Genomic DNA, 17,733 nt, shown 5'->3' on the forward strand with positions numbered 1-17,733 from the left:
GAGAGAGAGAGAGAGAGAGAGAGAGAGAGAGAGAGAGAGAGAGAGAGTTGATCAAAATGTGTCGGTAATGTGAAAAACGTAGCACCAATATTGTTGAATACATATAACAGTATTAATTTGGTTTGACGCGTCATTCAATTTCTTGCTACTTCTTTTATTTTGGTTGTGGAATGTTCGCAATTTTTGGCTGCTTATGTATCTCAGCGAATGTATCTGAGAGCATGGAAAAAAGAGAGTGTGAGAGTGGGAGCAAACGTGAAGTGAGCAAATGAATGAGAAAGAAAAAAAATGAAATGAGCAGCAGCAGCAGCAGCACTGGCAAAAACAAGAATATACCATCCTTCAAACATATACATCCCGTACAATTAGCTGTGGAATACATGAATGTGGCAGAACATTGACATCTAGCATGTCTCTGTGCCACGTTAGCCTGTATTATATTCATGATCCTATATAGCATTAGCCGACACAATAAGAGGGTGGTGATGGTGGTGACGATGATGGGACAGAGTCGAAGCGATAGCGTGAATGGGAGAGAGAAGAGAGCTGTGAACTTGCATGACGATATGTCTTAACTCCATACTTGCATACTTATATTCCGTATACTTTATAAATATACCCAACCATAAATAGAGATATATTTCATCGATGGCAATGTACTCTGCGGTGTGTGTGAGTGTGTGGTTGCTGTGTTCGGTGCATGTGATTCGTCGTATTTTTCGAGTTCTGCCAAAAAAAAAGAGGCAAAGTGTGCGGTTCAGTACTCTGGCCATAAGCAGTTCTCAGATGTATAGACTTTGGAATGATTTCTCCATACGCAACCACCAAACATATTCAATGTTACCCATGTTACCCATGTTACATCAGTCGGGAAAATGCTGGTTCACACACATTTTCTTCTGGCAGCTTTTTTCCCGTTTTGCTTTTCGCTTTTCATTTTCATTTGGTTATTTTGAATTTTCAAATCTAAGGGAAAGCGTCTGGCCGAGAGCAAAAGAGTAGATGAGGTGGCGGGTGGTATGCGGTCATTTTGCACAACACAAGATATCAGTCTAATGTGCTCTCAACAGAATATCAACAACAGCAGCAACGACGACGACGACGGCGATGACGACGAAGACGACGACGACGATGAAAAAAGCGACACAGACGGAGACGCTCTTGCAAAAACTGTCTAGAGTGCACTGACCGTATTGAATTTCCAGATTTTCTTTTGTTTGTTTTAGTGTCGATGGTTTATTTTTATTTTGGCTTGATCCGACGACAAGAGAAACAGACATAAGAGGGGTGAAAGTTCGCTTTGATGACATGATGACATAATGGCAAAAGTTCTCAAAGTTTTTAACTGATTTTCACAGATTTCTTCTGTCACTCTTCACTCCCGGAATGGCGCATTAATTTCACGATTTGATTGATAACAAAGAAAAAACGAAGAGAAATGACCATATTTTATTTTGCTTTGTTTCGCTTCATAATAAGATATATTTATGGAAATTGCTAAAGCATGTCATTGGTGTCGAAGCGACGAACGATTGAATTAGCAAGCGTTTTTTATGTGAACAGTCGCCATAAATAGACTAAAGAATATTAGTGGCGTTCAATCCAGCAAACAAACTAAGACTTCTCTTGTCGTCGAAGAGGTGTCGAAGCAAGTTCAGTCAAGATTCGAGATATACACTCACTCACTCACTCACACTCTCTCCCGCACTCAAAGCTCAAAGTCAATAAAGTTCATTGCGATTCAAAGTGAATGATACCCTTTCGGTGAAATGTTTACATATCATTTGATTCGTTCGTTCGTTCGTTCGGTCAGCGATGGCGCAGCAGCAATGCTAACGCTTCGATTTTTATTTTCGCAACGCTTCTCATTCAACCCTGTGCTAATATGTGTGCTCTCACTCTCTTGCCATTTTCAATTTTTTTTTTTGTTCAGTTTTCATCGTTTTCATCATGTAAAAGACATTGATCTATCTGGGTTCTTGCAGTCAATAAATTCGTTCACTGTAATTTGAGCATATTTATATGTACGCACCGCGTACGAGATAGGGGGAAGGAGAGAGAGCTTTGTCTATATGTCGTTGTTGCAGCAATAGTTTCAAGCAGCGCAAAGCGAGCCTCAACCAAGTGGCTTCGCATTTCATTCAATTTTAATATGTTCATTTCGTGCGATTTCTGAAATTGCGTCTCAATTTGCAAAATTAATTGATTTGTATCATGCATACGAATTGCACAGCGTAGTATTCCTTTGTGTATATTTCAAAAAGAGCGTAGTTCTTCAGTTCAATGGCATTTTCATTCGGATCGTAGGAAAATTTCCTACCTTCAACCGAAAAGCACAAAACACCAACAACATCGCATATTGGCATGTTGCAAAGGAACAACAATCATTTGGATGTTTTTTTTTTGTTTGTGTCGAAATACCAAAACCATATCACATTTATTGTCCATTTCGGTTCATGCACCGTGAAGACAAAGCAGAAAAAAAACGACACAAGAGAATATGATAGGGGAACAATTGAAAATGGCATGAATTTATTTCGAAAATATCGCATAATTTGAATTGCATTAGAAAATTTGCAACCGCATAACGACAATGACGACGAGAAGAGCGAAACACAAAAGCCAGGACAATCAAATTCCAAATTCAGCATCAATAAATTATGACGGTAAACTAATGAATCAACAGCAAAATCATCATAAGCAAATGAATGAATACACAAACATGATTCGATGATCAGTGTTGCATGCGCTCACATGAAAATCAATTTGCGGCCAACACGAACGAACCAGTCGAAACCATTCAGCACTCTCTCATATGATTATACATGGAATTGCGATTTCAATTTTTATTATAGGCCCCGTGTGCGCGTGTGTTCGGCCACATACAAATGAATGGGTGCACGCGCTCATGTGTGCGACTTACTTCAGATCGTCGTGTATACAAAACAGAGTATGAAAGTCGTCAATTCGATAGCAAAAACAACAATAACACACAGAAACAAGTGAACGAAAGAATATATGGAAAACCTGAGCTCTCCAACTATATGAGTCGTCATCGTCGCCGTCGTCGTCGTTGTTGTCGCCGCCCGCCGACAATAAACATTAGATTCAAAGAATAGAAGCGAAGAAAAATATACACTGACTGTGGCACAATCAAAATAGGAAAAAAAACAACAAACAAACGGCAGAATGAAAACATCGACACACCAAAATCGTACATTGTGCTCGCGCAATAACATATAATCAGCTGTATGTCTTTCTGCGAACAAATTTTCAACGTGCACACACCGCACAGCGTCTATCTCTGTTTACACAGAGCACTGAAGAGATAGAAAGAGTGAGGTAAGAAACCACGATGGTGAACACGCGGCTGAAAAATGATATTTAACAATGAAATGCGCACTGAATTCTTGATGTTTCTTTGTTGTTAAGCCTCGAGCTCATACATTCGGCATGGTATAATTCCTTTTCTGGGTGCGAAACAAGAGTGAGAGAGAGACAGAGAGCGGGAAAAGGGGCCAAGAAAGATAGAGACAAAGAAAACAAGACACTTCTTATCGTTTTGTAACCCCAAAAGGACACACAATCGCATTTTGATTGCCCCATCCACTCTGTGTGTACACTGTACTTAATAAAAATGCGTTCTGGTTCTTTGTTTTGAAACACGGTGCATAACATTTGATCAGAGGGGGCAAGTATGCTCAAGCCCGCGCGCTCGTTTGTTTTTTCTTTCATTTCTGTTCACACTTCAACAGCAATTGCATTTCAACATTCCAACCGGATCAAATGTTTGTGCGATTGAAACCGCTTCTTCCGAACCGTATGTAAGAGGCTAAATGTTCAAACTCAAATTAAAAATAAATCGAATTTAAATTGAGCAGCAAAAAAAAGGAAAGAGAACGAGACGCAGACGAACGACGCAAACACTCACAAAACAAAGAACGAGAGAAAGAGCGAGCGAGCGCCGATTCAATGAAAGAAAACATTGAAGTTGTGCAAATTTCGTCATTGTTTTTTTTTTGTCGCACATTGCTTAACTCAGTTTCACTCTCTTTCCCCACAACACAAAGGTACGTGCCCCACACACTCCGTTCCATTTCATATGGAACCATAACAAAGAATAATAAAATAATAATAATATAGCTAACAAATTCAAAACACAAAAAAAACAGCAACAGCAACAGCAACAGCAGTAGCAGCCGCAGCAACAAATCGCACTCATTTCTATTTGCACACATACTTTTATTCAGATTGTATTTTCTGGTTATTATTATTATTATTTTTTTCGCACTTCAAGCCGAATGTTTGAAGTTGACTACATGCGACTACTGTTGCCGCTGCTGCTGCACAGTTTAACACACATGACAACAAATTACAAAATCAACACCAATTATTCCGTCTATATTATTCATACATGTTCATAAATAGCTAACCGATTCGCCGATGGAAATGTTTCAAATTGACAAAATTGAACTTATTATAAACATTTAACAGCACATATAGTCCTTGCGGCGTACGCTAAATGGCCTTTTTGGCATACACGGCATTCTTTTTAGTCGTCGAGAGACCGATTTATTACACCCGTAGTGAATGTGCCTATGTTGTCAGATGCTGTCATCCAATCAAAAAAAAAAAAATAAAAATAATGCCAACAAATATCACACACAATTCATTGGTCCCAATAAATTGATGCCGTTGACGTGACACAGAACAATGGAACAATATTCAGGTACCGAGAATTCACCGTTTATCAAATCAATTTTGAGCGTTTTGTCTTCACTTATCAGCGCGAAAATGTCACACATACATAGCGATTGAATGCTATGTAAATATACTCTAAATGAATGAAATTATATCTAGCTCGTTGAATTCGTATGATGGCTTTTATTGCTTCGCTTCAGACGATGGAAAAGTCTGCACAAATAACAGCGCCCAAATTGCGAAAAACGGAAACAATTGAAAACATTGATTGAGCATGAAATGCATAGGTTTTCCGAATGGCGTACGCCAACACACCGTTGTCTGTTTTCAAATGCAGAGGGAAAAAAAACCATGGTGATTCAAATCAAATGGAATGCAAAAATAAAACTATTGAAACTCTATCGAACAACTGACGCCAAAGAAGCAAAACAGCAATTGCATTTCGAATTGGTTGGCGAACTGGGAAACCCATTGAAAGTCATCTCTTTTGTTTGAATTGATTTTGAACCTGAGAAAAATTTGAACATTGAAAAAAAAAGTCAACAATAACAACAACAACAGCAACGAATCGACATTTCTATGCGAAATCATCATCGTCAATTTACGGTTTTCGGGAAATTCAATTTGGATATATAACGCAATCGGAGTTATCGCGTTATAAAAGCTATCTCCGTTCAATTATGGGCTTTTTTTTCGCATTGTAATTTATACAACGCGATTTCACATGAAATTTATCGAGTAAAAAATGGTGTTGTTTGCATAATTGTTGTTATTGTTGTTGCGAAAATCATTTAAAAACATACTTCGAATCGATTTCGTCCCGAGTTCGTCATGGTTTCTTGTTGCTATCTATCTTTTGAATGATGATATTCCGTTGTCTGCCCTTGGATTTGTGCTTTCACCGCGATGTATCCAACAAATTGTTGTTGTTGTCTGTCGTCGTCGTCGTTTTCGCTTTATTTCGCTTTAATTCGGTGTCGCAGTTTTCCTCTCTTTCTGTCGTTATGTGTCGTTTGTGTTTACCCACGAGATCCTTTTTGTTTTCGCTGTTTTTATTCAATAATCGTGTTTGTTATTGTTGACGTCGTGCATTGCAGTCGGACACAGTCTGAAAGCGATTAACATGTCCGATGGGTCTGTCGGTGTGTTTATTCCGAAATAAAGAAATAGAACGCACCGAAACCGAATTCCTCTCTTTGCCTGATTCCGTACAATCACAAACTGTTGACAAATTTATGATAAAAATTGAAGGGGGCTGATGTTCTAACAGCAGAAAAAGCAGAACCCGCCGCCGCCGCCGATACTGTGTATTTTGGAATGCACACACAGACACACAGTTATTGTGCCTGTCTCTGATGATCTGGTGAATGTTGTTTATTATAACAAAAGTAGTAGCAATAGCAGCCAGCCCAGCTTGCATACGGCCAACGACGTGAACAACAATATTAATTATATTAAATATACGAATAACGAAACGAACAGAGAAAAAAAACAGTGCTTTACACTTGCATGCTATATTCCGTTCTCGATTTTATCTCTGTCCATCGCTGACGCACACCGATTTCTTTTTTATTTATTTCTTTCTTTCAAAAAGCAAAATTTTCGTGCGATTTGCGTTAATTTATGCGTCCATTTCAATTAAAGAATTTTTCGTGTTTATGCACTATCGTAGCAGCAGCAGTAGAAAAAAAACGGTATTTCAACTGCTGAAAATTACGAGAAAAAAAAACCCAAATTGAGTTTCGTATTTGAAGTTTACTACTTTCACGGTTGACATTTAATGCACTTGAACGTTTTATATTCATTCAGAAAGTTCTTCTTCGTGTGTGATACGAATCTGACAGCTTTTGTACGAAAATGGTGGTTAAATTTGATGAATTGATACAAAATGATAAGCTTTAAACATAAAATGCACTTGTCAATTCAGTAGTTCTTTGTTCTACTAGACTCCTATCTATTTCTATTTCTCTTTTTCTCTCTCTCTCTCTCTCTCTCTCTCTCTCTACTAGATGTGTTTTTAAACGAGAAAAAAACAATCCATTTAAATAATCGGTTTATATTGGATTGCAGCACCCATATGTATACGCAAACGACATCAATAAATTGCTTCTTTGATTTGCGAAATGTAAAACAAATGTTCGGCTTGGCGGTCGGTCGGAGCGTTCAGTCGATTATTCGGAGCTTCATGCGGATAATACTAAACAGAGTATAACAAAAGAATGTGGTTGATCACTTGAATTTTGGTCGCAACGGTGTATTATTATTGCCGAAGCTTTTCTTGTCCCATTTCACCGAGAATATGTATGTTTTTATAATTGCACGTCTACCCGCTTCACTCTCACTCACTTATCGATAAGAGTGAACCATTTATGAAACGCTGAAATTTAAACATGAACCCAAACATGATGTTTTTTTTTCTTCGTTCATTTGGTCGCTCAATTTAATTCGTGGGCACCTCACGTCTCGATTGCTTTGGACTAATCATTCGCTGTTGTTATCGATATTGTTGTCGAAGTGGTCGATTTCGTTGTCACCGTCGTCGTCTTTGTCGTCGTCGTCGTCTTCTCAATCAGTCGTCTTAAATGATTGTTATCACCATTGAGTCCAGACTATCTCTCTTCGTCTATCGATATAAATTTCGGTGGTTGGTTGAATGGACTCGGTGCCGTTTTATTTCTCTTTCTAAACACTTCTCTTCAACAATTCTGGCGTTGTTGTTTTTTTTTTTGTTGTGTCTCCCTTAATTGAAACCACCACACTGCACTGATCACGTAGCAAAGAACAGTGACTGAACAAGCGTCTGAACTAAATAGCACAGTGTTTATATTGAAAACGCACGCTAGACTGCAAATTCATTTAGGCTCCGTGGAAAAAAATGACTGATAAACATGTAACATCTGCTATTTTTGATGTTTCACTTCGTCGATTAGCATTGTTCGTTTTTGCTTTTCATCTTTGCGCTTTTTTTTCTCGGTTCTATTCTGCGGTGCACTGTTAAAAACTCATGCGTATTTCATTATTTACTTTTTGAACGTTTTGTCTCCCCAACAAGCAAGCAGTTCGTTTGTTTTTTTTTTGCTTCTTCTTCTTCTGTTGTTGCGGTGACTTTGATTCAAGGAATTGTTACCGCTGCCCACTCTTTTGTTGTGTGTATATATGGTTATTATTATGATATTTGTTTTAATTCCTGCGCTCGGTTCGATCGAAGCATTTATTTTTAATATATTGAAGCCAGAACAAGGGAGAGGAAAAAAAATGCGTTCGGTATCTCAGTATCACACTGTGTGTCACTTTTCAAAATAAAATAAATTTCTTTGCACCAATATTTTCAAACTGATTCTCTACTACTTCTTCTTCTTCTTCTTATTTCATTTTTTCTTCTGTATTTGCTCGCTTCGTTTTTCTGTCTGATATTCTTTTCTTCTTGCAAATGATATCGCACACTCGACAAAGACTACATCGATGACAGAAACACTACTAATCAATCATTTGAGTGTTTTGTTTTTTTTCTCTTCACTTATTATTATTCTCTGTCTTTTTTCCCGTCGTCTTCAAAATCAAAGAGCCGATATTTTTCATTCCCTTCGTCTTCTGTCGATTTCGCTCTTTACAACGAAAATTAATAATAAGATATAACAGCGAACTAGACAGCGTAGAGGAAAAAAGAAGAATCGCTGTGTGTCTCAAAAACACAAATTTTTTTTTTTTTTTTTGTGAGCGAGAAACAACTCACACTCAGAGGCGAAAAAATATATCAACAGCATTAACAAACAGACAATAACAATAAAGAATTCTTGCTACACTTTGTGTTGAGGCCTCGCATACACGTTTTCAACCTGTATGCGTGTGTATTTGTATATGTCATCGGATCTCGTATGTACGTATATATCTGCGCCGTAATGTAATCGTTCTATGGCTGTTTGGTTGTGCTTTTCTGCGTGTTTGGGTCGGTGTATATTTCAGCAAGCTAATACACACGCTCCGGAATTGCGAGTGTACGTGTGTGTGTGTGTGTGTGTGTGTGTGTGTGTGTGTGTGAGAGAGAGAGAGATACACTGCACACTGTATGTATATGCAGAATCATAACAAGGTAAATCATTACTTACGAAAGAATCTTTCGCTCTTCTTTTCGCTTCTTGTCGCTTGCACACAGCTGACACATCGTGCGCTCTCTGTTTCGCTCGCCATTTAAGAGCGAGAACGACAGCCACTCCGTTCCAAACACTCCGTTCCAAACACAACAGCAACAAAAACGCACACACCAAAGCACATTGCATTGCATCGATATGTTCGTGGTGTGTGGTTAGCAAATGCCTTCAATCTCTCTCAATGCAATTGAGCTTCCATCAGGCAATTTTTATTGTGATTTTGCCTTTGCCAAACGCTTTTTATCACATCACCATGTTGTCGCGTGTGTGCATACAGTGCACATACATATACACACCCATCTGTTTGACAATGCATGAATCGTGGTGTGCGCTTGAAAACAGTCTCTTCACTTTTCCACCAAATTCTTTTTTTGTTTTCATACAGATCACACACTTTTTTTTATTATTATTATTGTACTCTGACATGCTCGCCTGTGTGTGCGCTCGCATTTAAGGTTTCGTTCTGTCTCTATTTTGTTTTTTTAGCGCGTATTTTAATTTCTCCATGCACTCGCCTATTGATATCACGCGTAGTAATTGTTCAAAAAAAAAATCAAGCAGCCGATTTCAATGGGCCATAACAAGAAAAAGACAAAGTCAAACGATTAAATTTAGTAAATTGGCTGTGCCAAAGACAAAGAGAAGCGAAATAATATTTTTGATTGTATATGTTTGATCAATTGAAAAAATTTCGCCAATTTACATGACACAAACAATTGTGGCTGGAAACATTGTGGAAATTCCATGACGGTCACTGAATGCTCAAATAGACGAGACCAATCAATTGTGTGATGCTCCTTGACAAATGAATGATCTATTTTCATTTCTTTCGGTTTATTTATTGACGATCTTCGTAACAATCGGAATAGGAATTATTCGCACTGTCTCATGGAATGTAAACCAGACCTACTAAACAAGACACGCACAAAACATACTCACACTCACACACACACAGTACATACGCTCGCACTCACACTCTTGCATCACGCATCGCGTGTTTGACGTATTTTGAAAGTGTATATTTTATTGATACCAACAAAACGTTCACCACTCAACTGAAGGTACAAACACCGTAGTCGGCCTCGATTTCGAGAGAATATTTGCAAATTTTCACAATTTCAAAATAAACGAACCGAGAAACCAAAGTAGAAGAAGAAAAACAAGAAGAAGAAGAGAGGAAAGAAGCACACTCTCATCAAATTAGATTTTGATTATGTGTATGTATTTCATTTACAAGTGCTCGCTAAATCACTTCATCGTTTTCTTTGACATTAGAGCGATGACTTTTCGCTAAGTTTGAATATATATATATATATATAGTGATAGATAGTAAAACCAACGTAATCTCAAATAGTTTGAATATATTCAAACATTTCGCGGTGAAATTTTTCTTTTCTTCTGTGATTTGTTTGCGGTTCATTTCATTTTTGCAAAACAACGTTATCATCGGCGAATTCTTTTTGTGTGTGCACCGAAAACGAGTGTGTTTGTGTGTGTGTTTGTGTGTGTGTTTTTTTTTCTTTCGCTTCTTTCATTTACCACAATTAGCAATGTTTATTGGGTTATTGATAGCATCAATTGAGTGTTCGGCCGCCCATCACTTTCTTTTGAGACACTTGCAAAGTGTCATACACATCTGATATGCGATCTGTTTTTATTTTCAATATTGTTTTTTCTCTTTTTCTTTCCTTTACAATGTTTGACAAACAATTTTTGATAATTGATTTCGTTTTTTTTTCTCTCGTCATTTTAGAGCAACATCACATACATTCTGGCGTCACCAGTAATAATAAAATAATAGCCTATTATGATCGATGATTGTTTTTGATGAATTTTGATATATCGACGTTTGATTACTACATGAAAGTATGCACGTCAACGTTTTACATTGAAACAGGAGTGAGTGAGAGAGAGAGAAAGAGAGAGAGAGAGAGAAAAAGTGGCAGAACGGGAGCAGCAGCAACAGCAGCAGCAGGTTTTTGAAGTTGTCGAGTGTGAGCGGTTAACAATTTAAAGAACAGTGTACAAATGGAGACAGCATTAGACGCAAATTCATCTAATTATGAAATTAAATCGGAATTATCGAACTGCTGCTTTGGCATCGGTGTGGTATACCTAGCAAAACATGTGCCCACCCAACAATTTGTGGCGGTAAAAAAATTTCAAATGGACAAAGCGAAAGAAGAAACTAATTTAATTCGGGTGAGTCAGTCGTGGGATGCCTGTTTGATTTCCCATGGCCGTTTTGAATGGAAGGAAAAATTAAAATTCACACGATTTCGGATGGGCATAGAAGTGTATCTAATAGAAATTCCGTTTTTTTTTTCTCTCTTGATTTCAGGAGGAAATTTTGACAATGCGTCAATTTGATTGTGACCACGTGTTGCCAATGCATACGGCATTCGTTAAAAATTCAGATGTATACGTGATATCACCGTTAATGTGCTACAACTCTTGCCGAGATGCAATGAATAGCTATTTCACAACAGGTAGACCATGGTTGTTATCTTTCAGTCTATTTGGAAAGCCAATTCAACGCTCGCCTAAAACTAATTATATCACCATAGGTTTTCCAGAAATTATCGTTTGCCTTATACTACGTGATGTTCTGCTTGGGCTGGAGTATATCCATCGAAAGGGATACATACACAGGTCCATACGTGCCAGTCACATTCTAATCAATCAGAACAAAGCCGTTTTATGCGGATTCCGTGAACCAATCACACTCATTACGAACGGACAACGAACACAAAAGCTCTTTGATTTGCCGCAAAACAGTGTGAAAAGCTTAAATTGGCTGGCGCCCGAAGTGTTGGAACAGAATTTAGCGGGTTATACGGAAAAGTCAGATATTTACAGTATTGGCATTACGACGTGTGAATTGGCCAATGGGCTTGAACCATTCGCAAATATGCCAACCACATTCATGCTGACCGAGAAAATGCGCGGAAATCAACCAGTGCTATTTGATTGTTCAACGTGTCCAGACGAAATATTCGGTGAGTGTCATATCGATTATAACGTAATGTGTGAGTTTTGACCGATGAAATTGTAGGTCAAATCAATTTCCAAACACGTTTTATTTTCTCTTGTTTATCCATTTCATCCATGCAAATGGCACACAGACAGACAGAGAAAAAAATGTTAGTTTTTGCACACACGAGCAAAAATCGGAACGTGATAAGCGTTTCGTCTCAGTCACAATTGTTTTCTTTTACTCATAACATTTGTATTTGGACATTATCAGCACCTTCAGCGGGCAGCACATCAGACATAGATAACAATTTTGCATACCAAACCCACCAAATCTATAGGGAACGAAAACTCAGTGATCATTTTCACAAATTCGCCGAAATATGCATGGAAAGGTAATGTGTGGCGTTGTTTTACTGATATACCGACTTTTCAATGGACATTTTGGCGCGGTGTTTTTAAATACAATGAATCTATATGGGTTTTGACAGATATCCAGATGATCGGCCGAATATAGTTGAGCTACAGAACCATCCATTTTTTAAGCAGGGCAAACGCACAACGTTAGCGGAAAATTTCAGTTCGACTGGCATTGACAAGTACAATTGCATCAAACAAAGCTCAGGTAAAATATAAATCAATTGATGAGAGGCAGCTGAGGATATATGCGCTTTGAATTGTTTTTCGATTGATTTGATATTTCTAATAGATAAGAATTCATGCTCAGCATATATCCTTCAGATTTTTTTTTTAAATGCAAATTGACACCGACCCATAGAGAAATGAAAAGTTCTTTATTCTCACCATTTCTATGGGTTGATTCAATTAATGTTTTAATCGAACAAAAAATCAAAATCTCTTTTCTCTAGCAGATGAAGACATCAGTTTGTCATGTGTGATGGCCGACATGAGTATTAGTGGTATCTTTGAATGGGATTTTTAAGTAAGGCAGCTAACTTAGGACTGCTAAAACAAGCGACTGATCGTTTCGTGAGATAAAAAGAGAAAAAAATAAGTAAATGGAATGTGTTTGAAATTGAAAGAAATCCTTATTTCTCTCCCACCACCCGAACGAAAGAAAAAAAAACAAGGAAAACTACGATTTACATTGATTCCAACAAATGCCAATTCCTTTGAAAAAATGAACCCGATTTTTGTATGTGAGTTTTTAATTTTCATTGGTAACAAAACACCTAGAAAGAGCGCTTAACATAGCTTTCAGCTAGACAATTAAGGAACCAATCAAATAAATGACAATTAGATTATTATTTTTTAGACATTATTTATTACAAATGTATGTAAACAGTTTATTTAAAAAAGAGATTTTAATTTTTAAAAAAAGAAGAAAAAAAAAACGAAAAACGAATGTTCGATGTTTGTTTCTGCTTGTTGTTGTTCTTCTCTGTTTTTTTTTTTGTAATTCTTTGTTAGCAAAAGTGCAATACTTATTGAATACAATTCAAGTGATTCGTAAAGTACAAATGCGGTCTGTCTCTCTCGTTCGATCGCTCGCTCTCGGTTGCCCCAAGTGCAATTCGAGAGAAACGAGACGTGAGAAACACGTAAGAATGTATAAAGATTATTGTTTAAAGTGTTTGTTTTGATTTGATTTAGTCGTGAAACTTGTGTGTTACGTTTAGTTGATGTGTTTCAGTTGCAAATTTTAAATTAAATTTTGAATGGTCGTTCAAGAGACTTAAGTAATGGAAGTGTATCGGATTTTGGGGCTATGTTTCAACCGCTCATGATGACACGAACAAATTCTTCGTAGTTTACATTGCCTTGTGAGTCTTCTTGATTCACAAGCAATTGCTCGACTTCGTCATCGGTCAGCTTTTCGCCCAATGTCGTAAGTAAATGCCGTAATTCAGCTGTTGAAATAAACCCACTTGCGTCTTTGTCGAAATGACGCAGTCCCTCGATGAAATCGTCAGCCGTGTCGCCTGAACGGGCCTTCGAAATGGCATGATATATTGGAAGAAACACTTCGAATGAGATGCGTTCATCGGGCTTGAGTTGATGCGTACATTTTTTCACATCCGATTCAGTTGGATTCTGACCTAGGGCACGCAAGCATTCGCCAACCTGGAAGAATAAACACAAATGATCAATAAACTGAATTCAGATGGATGCAAACGCGGGTCATAGAACGAAGGTAATCGTTTGATGATCATGAAATTTGGTTATTTGAAGATTTTTAAACTTCCAAACACATCTGATTTAGACAAAAAAAAAGTCCCAACAAATTTAATTCAAATACGTACTTGATTCAATTGAATTTTGCCATCACCTCGGTTGTCGAACAAGTTGAAGGCTTCTTGGAATTCTGTAAAACGATTGTAAATATTTTAATTTCAGAAAATTCACAAAATATTTGATTTGAATAACAAGAATGCAAATTGTTTTTTTTTTTCGACAAAATTTTCGATAATTGTGACGCTTCAGTTTTTATGACTACCTTCAACCGTATTAAAAACACCTTTCGTCGGTGGATCGTACATGTACATGTTTATTCGATGTTAACACAGCAGCCAGTAAGAGCACAGGGAATTTGAGAAACTCAAGAAAAGAGCTGATCTCGCAGATGTTACACTTTACACTAGAGACTATCTTAAATGACTAACTGACGACAATTGGTGTTTAAATATTTTGGTATGACATGAAAACATACTTTCAATTACGCTCGCGTTCGCGCTACCACATACTGTCAACAAAACATTTTCGGTGTGCGTTTTTTTCCCCCTTAAATCGTGCTGTGATCTATTTATGTGTCAATAACACACCATGTATTAAATGCTGTCTCAGCACACACAATAATTGTGCGAACAAATGAACGAAAGGTGTGCGCATTTGATTTGAAAGAAGACAGAAATACAAAAAAAACAACAACGAAAAATAATTATTATGAAAACCATAAATATAGATATGGTTTTTCCATGCAGCCAGCGAGACAAAGATAGACGAAAAACAGCCCATACACACATTCAAAGCATCAAGTTGTAAATTAATTGTTGATCGTAGCACAGCAGCACACACGATTACTTTAAATGGCAGTTGATTTTTATAGGTATGATGTACCATAACAGAATTTGGCTCGATTGTCAACCAAACCGACGTGCACACACGTACACACCGACAGACAGACAGAAGCTAGATCACAACTGTTACTATTTATGGTAGTGAATTTGATTTGGCTTCTTATTTATTAAATCACAATATTTACAATCACATTGAGTCATTGCGTTATTGTTTTCCCCCTTGTCTTTGTCTTATTAAATTACATAATAATAATAATATGACGCCTTAACTTGGTACACTGATCGACTTTATTTAAATCAACAATATAGGCGTATATTGTGTGAATCGCGACTCACAAGCAATCGCAAGCAATAATTTTCTGTGATTTGATCAGAAATGTAGAGAGGAAAGAGCATTGCATTTGGAAACCTACCTCCAAACCACTACACAATCGAATTCAATGGCTTTTATCCATCTATTGTTTCAGTTTTAGACTTGATTTACAGTTGTTGATTGGAACGATCAATCGGTATGCTCATTTCTCAGTCGATAAAATGTTACTTAAAAATTTGCATGCTAGCGCGACTATTCTGGATGAGATCAGTTGTTGACATTTTTGTACGATAGCAGAAATATCTAGAATTTTCCATTTTCGATCGATTGACTTTAAAAGTAGATTTTTTTCCAACGAAGTACTTATTTTGAGGGGGGGGGGGGGCGTAGAAGGAAGTGAGAACGGTTTTTATTCGTAAATGTGTAACACTTAAGAGATTGCTATTCAAAAGGAATGTTTGATCATATTGACTAAAATGCAACAAGTGTTTTTGATTTTGGGTCATTTGTCTCTTCTGCAGCTCATTCATTGCAAACTATCAAAAACTGGAGTCAATTAGCAACAACAGCAACACACACACACACACACACACGAGGGAAAAAACACTCTAGCGATATCACAATAACGATAAGTGAACGAATATGACTCACAATGCACCAACCGTAAAAAAGTTTGTTGCATCTTATCGAAATTGACAAAGTAGAAGAAAAATCAAAACTCCTTCACACACCCAACAGTTCACATTTCATTCAGGAAATATGTAATTATTAATGCCTTTTCCCCTCACAATTCACACTATTTTGGAATTTTGCCCAAAAATGTTTGGGATTGACTCATTTCGTATTTTAAACAAATTTTAATTGGTTTTACGGTAGTTCATCTTCACGGAAGCAGTCATCTCTTTGAAGCAAATATGTATGGAAAAAAAGGTATGAAAGAAATTTGGTTTAATGACTCACCGGCCAATTGATCTTCTGTATAGTTTGCCTATATTTTGGTAAATTGAAAGAGAAAATCACAAAAATGTCCATTAAATTATTTTGAATAAGATTGGTTTACGACAAAAAAAATCGAGAATAAAAAGATTGATTTCTGGAAGAAATGCGAAAAATTGTTACCATTGTTTTATTTTATCGATGATTACAAATGAAATTTATTGTGTCGATCTGAATTCGTGTGCACTCACTGTGTTTGTCAATGTATGCGTTGTACGTTGTTTCGCATGAAGTTTTGTTTGAAGCACAAAAAACGGTTGTTGTCTTTTTGGAGACTGCCACTCATTCAATCCGAACTGTCAGTTAATTTGACGTAATGCGAACGAGTTGAATTTCAAAACAAACGTTACTGAAAATAAAAGGCTCAAAAAATTGATGGTAAATTTGTTGAAATGCGTGGAATGTGGATGTTCGGAAACAGTAAAAAAAGCACACGACAAAAATGTGATTTTATTGAGTCAGCTTTTAACTGATGGTGATGTGATGTTTGAATAAATTTGACGACAGCTTCTCTATTACTGCAGGTCTCCCTGTCGTTAGATGTAAATTACTATGCTACTGTCACTTCTGCCTACTCGCAACGATGTTACCATCTCGAAAATGGCTGCCCATATTCAACTACATCAGCATTACTCGATGGATGAATTCAAATACAGACCATTTTTTCCGTGCATTTTTTTGCAGCAATTTTTTCTCCACAAAAACTATAAGTGAAGAAATTAAATTTTGATTAATTTTCTAATGGGAAAGAAAACCCCAAATTTTTGTTTACAAACAATTTTAAATTTTGTTGCATTGCATCGGACAACACGCGTACACAACGTTTGTGTGTGAGAACTCAATTTGGATTTTGCCACAGTCCGTTTTCACTACGTTTGCAACACTGTGTGCTTGGAATATGCTCGGCTATATCGGTAAGTAAATGAGTACGAGTTTTGTTGACAATCGTTGATTTTTTCAATAACATTTTCATTTCATAAACAGTATGGGTATATTCATGTGGAAAAGGCACAAAGGAGTCATATGGGTTACAGAATTCAGAAATTGATATGCTAACGCCAGCTCAACAATTTGCTTTGGCCAGTGGAATTTAAAAAGCCAAAATTATTCGAAGCAGCAATATCACGGAAATGGTGAACTTTAAATTGGAAGACTTTGAGCATTTGAAGAAGAAACCAGTAGATCCTCTTGATGAAGATGACGATGAAGACAATATTGCCTAATTCGTTTTAACATGTGCCCGATGTTCAAGTTAATTTAAATGTGTAAATAAATTTAGTCATTAGACTATCGAAAGATAAGAAAGAAAGACAAGAAAGATTGTGTTTGAATTGTTCATCATGAGTCGGTCAATTGCTGTTAGCGACTACCACAAATCATGCGAAAAGGTTTTTTTTTTGTTGTAGTCTGTCTTTTTGTTTTTAAACCATGGAAAACATCACCATTAAAAACCAACTTATTCAAAAACTTAAAACTGAATTTTTACCCGGAACATTCAAGTATCTGGTATTTTGTTTTATTCAAATAAAATCAACCGTCATGGTACATTTTCATAGAACTGAAT

At 36.9% G+C, this 17,733-nt stretch overlaps 3 protein-coding genes across 19 annotated transcripts in view; 1 reads left to right on the forward strand and 2 right to left on the reverse strand.

Annotated features, from left to right (window-relative positions):
• LOC129576591 (F-box/LRR-repeat protein 20) overlaps positions 1-8,483 on the reverse strand; it is an 11,799-nt gene extending 3,316 nt beyond the window's left edge. For 2 of the 3 annotated variants that reach the window (XR_008688897.1, XR_008688896.1), the window contains exon 1: positions 5,505-5,632. Coding sequence is in view for 1 of the 3 variants with exons in the window: in XM_055461858.1 (XP_055317833.1) it covers positions 5,505-5,534 (30 nt within the window). In the remaining 2 variants the exon portion in view is untranslated. Of the gene's footprint in view, positions 1-5,504 lie in introns of all 3 variants that reach the window. The other variant, XM_055461858.1, reaches the window with a different exon arrangement.
• LOC129576594 (myosin-2 essential light chain) lies at positions 6,348-16,820 on the reverse strand. Of its 2 annotated transcripts, XM_055461876.1 has the most exons (4): positions 16,293-16,820; positions 16,134-16,161; positions 14,087-14,148; positions 6,348-13,907 (listed from the first exon to the last, which is right to left on the reverse strand). In XM_055461876.1, exons 1-4 carry the CDS (start codon positions 16,293-16,295, stop codon positions 13,557-13,559), a joined length of 444 nt encoding a protein of 147 aa, XP_055317851.1. In that variant the 5' UTR covers positions 16,296-16,820; the 3' UTR covers positions 6,348-13,556. The 2 variants fall into 2 exon arrangements, with proteins under 2 accessions (XP_055317851.1, XP_055317850.1); XM_055461875.1 differs by lacking the exon at positions 16,293-16,820 and having other exon boundaries at positions 13,198-13,907; positions 14,281-16,161.
• Positions 9,821-13,188, forward strand: LOC129576592 (STE20-related kinase adapter protein alpha). 14 transcript variants are annotated; one of them, XM_055461868.1, is made up of 7 exons: positions 9,821-10,066; positions 10,603-11,051; positions 11,191-11,338; positions 11,417-11,848; positions 12,097-12,217; positions 12,314-12,447; positions 12,695-13,188. In XM_055461868.1, the coding sequence occupies exons 2-7, from the start codon at positions 10,878-10,880 to the stop codon at positions 12,763-12,765; spliced, it is 1,080 nt and encodes a 359-aa protein (XP_055317843.1). In that variant the 5' UTR covers positions 9,821-10,066; positions 10,603-10,877; the 3' UTR covers positions 12,766-13,188. The 14 variants fall into 14 exon arrangements, with proteins under 14 accessions (XP_055317843.1, XP_055317845.1, XP_055317837.1 ...); XM_055461870.1 differs by having other exon boundaries at positions 9,861-9,910; XM_055461862.1 differs by having other exon boundaries at positions 9,878-10,066; positions 12,692-13,188.
• Positions 16,821-17,733: the final 913 nt, after the last annotated feature.

This window comes from Sitodiplosis mosellana, unplaced genomic scaffold (assembly GCF_009176505.1).
Source record: "Sitodiplosis mosellana isolate CC-2019 unplaced genomic scaffold, AAFC_SMos_1.0 Smas_scaffold_6191, whole genome shotgun sequence".
NCBI lineage: Eukaryota > Metazoa > Arthropoda > Insecta > Diptera > Cecidomyiidae > Sitodiplosis > Sitodiplosis mosellana.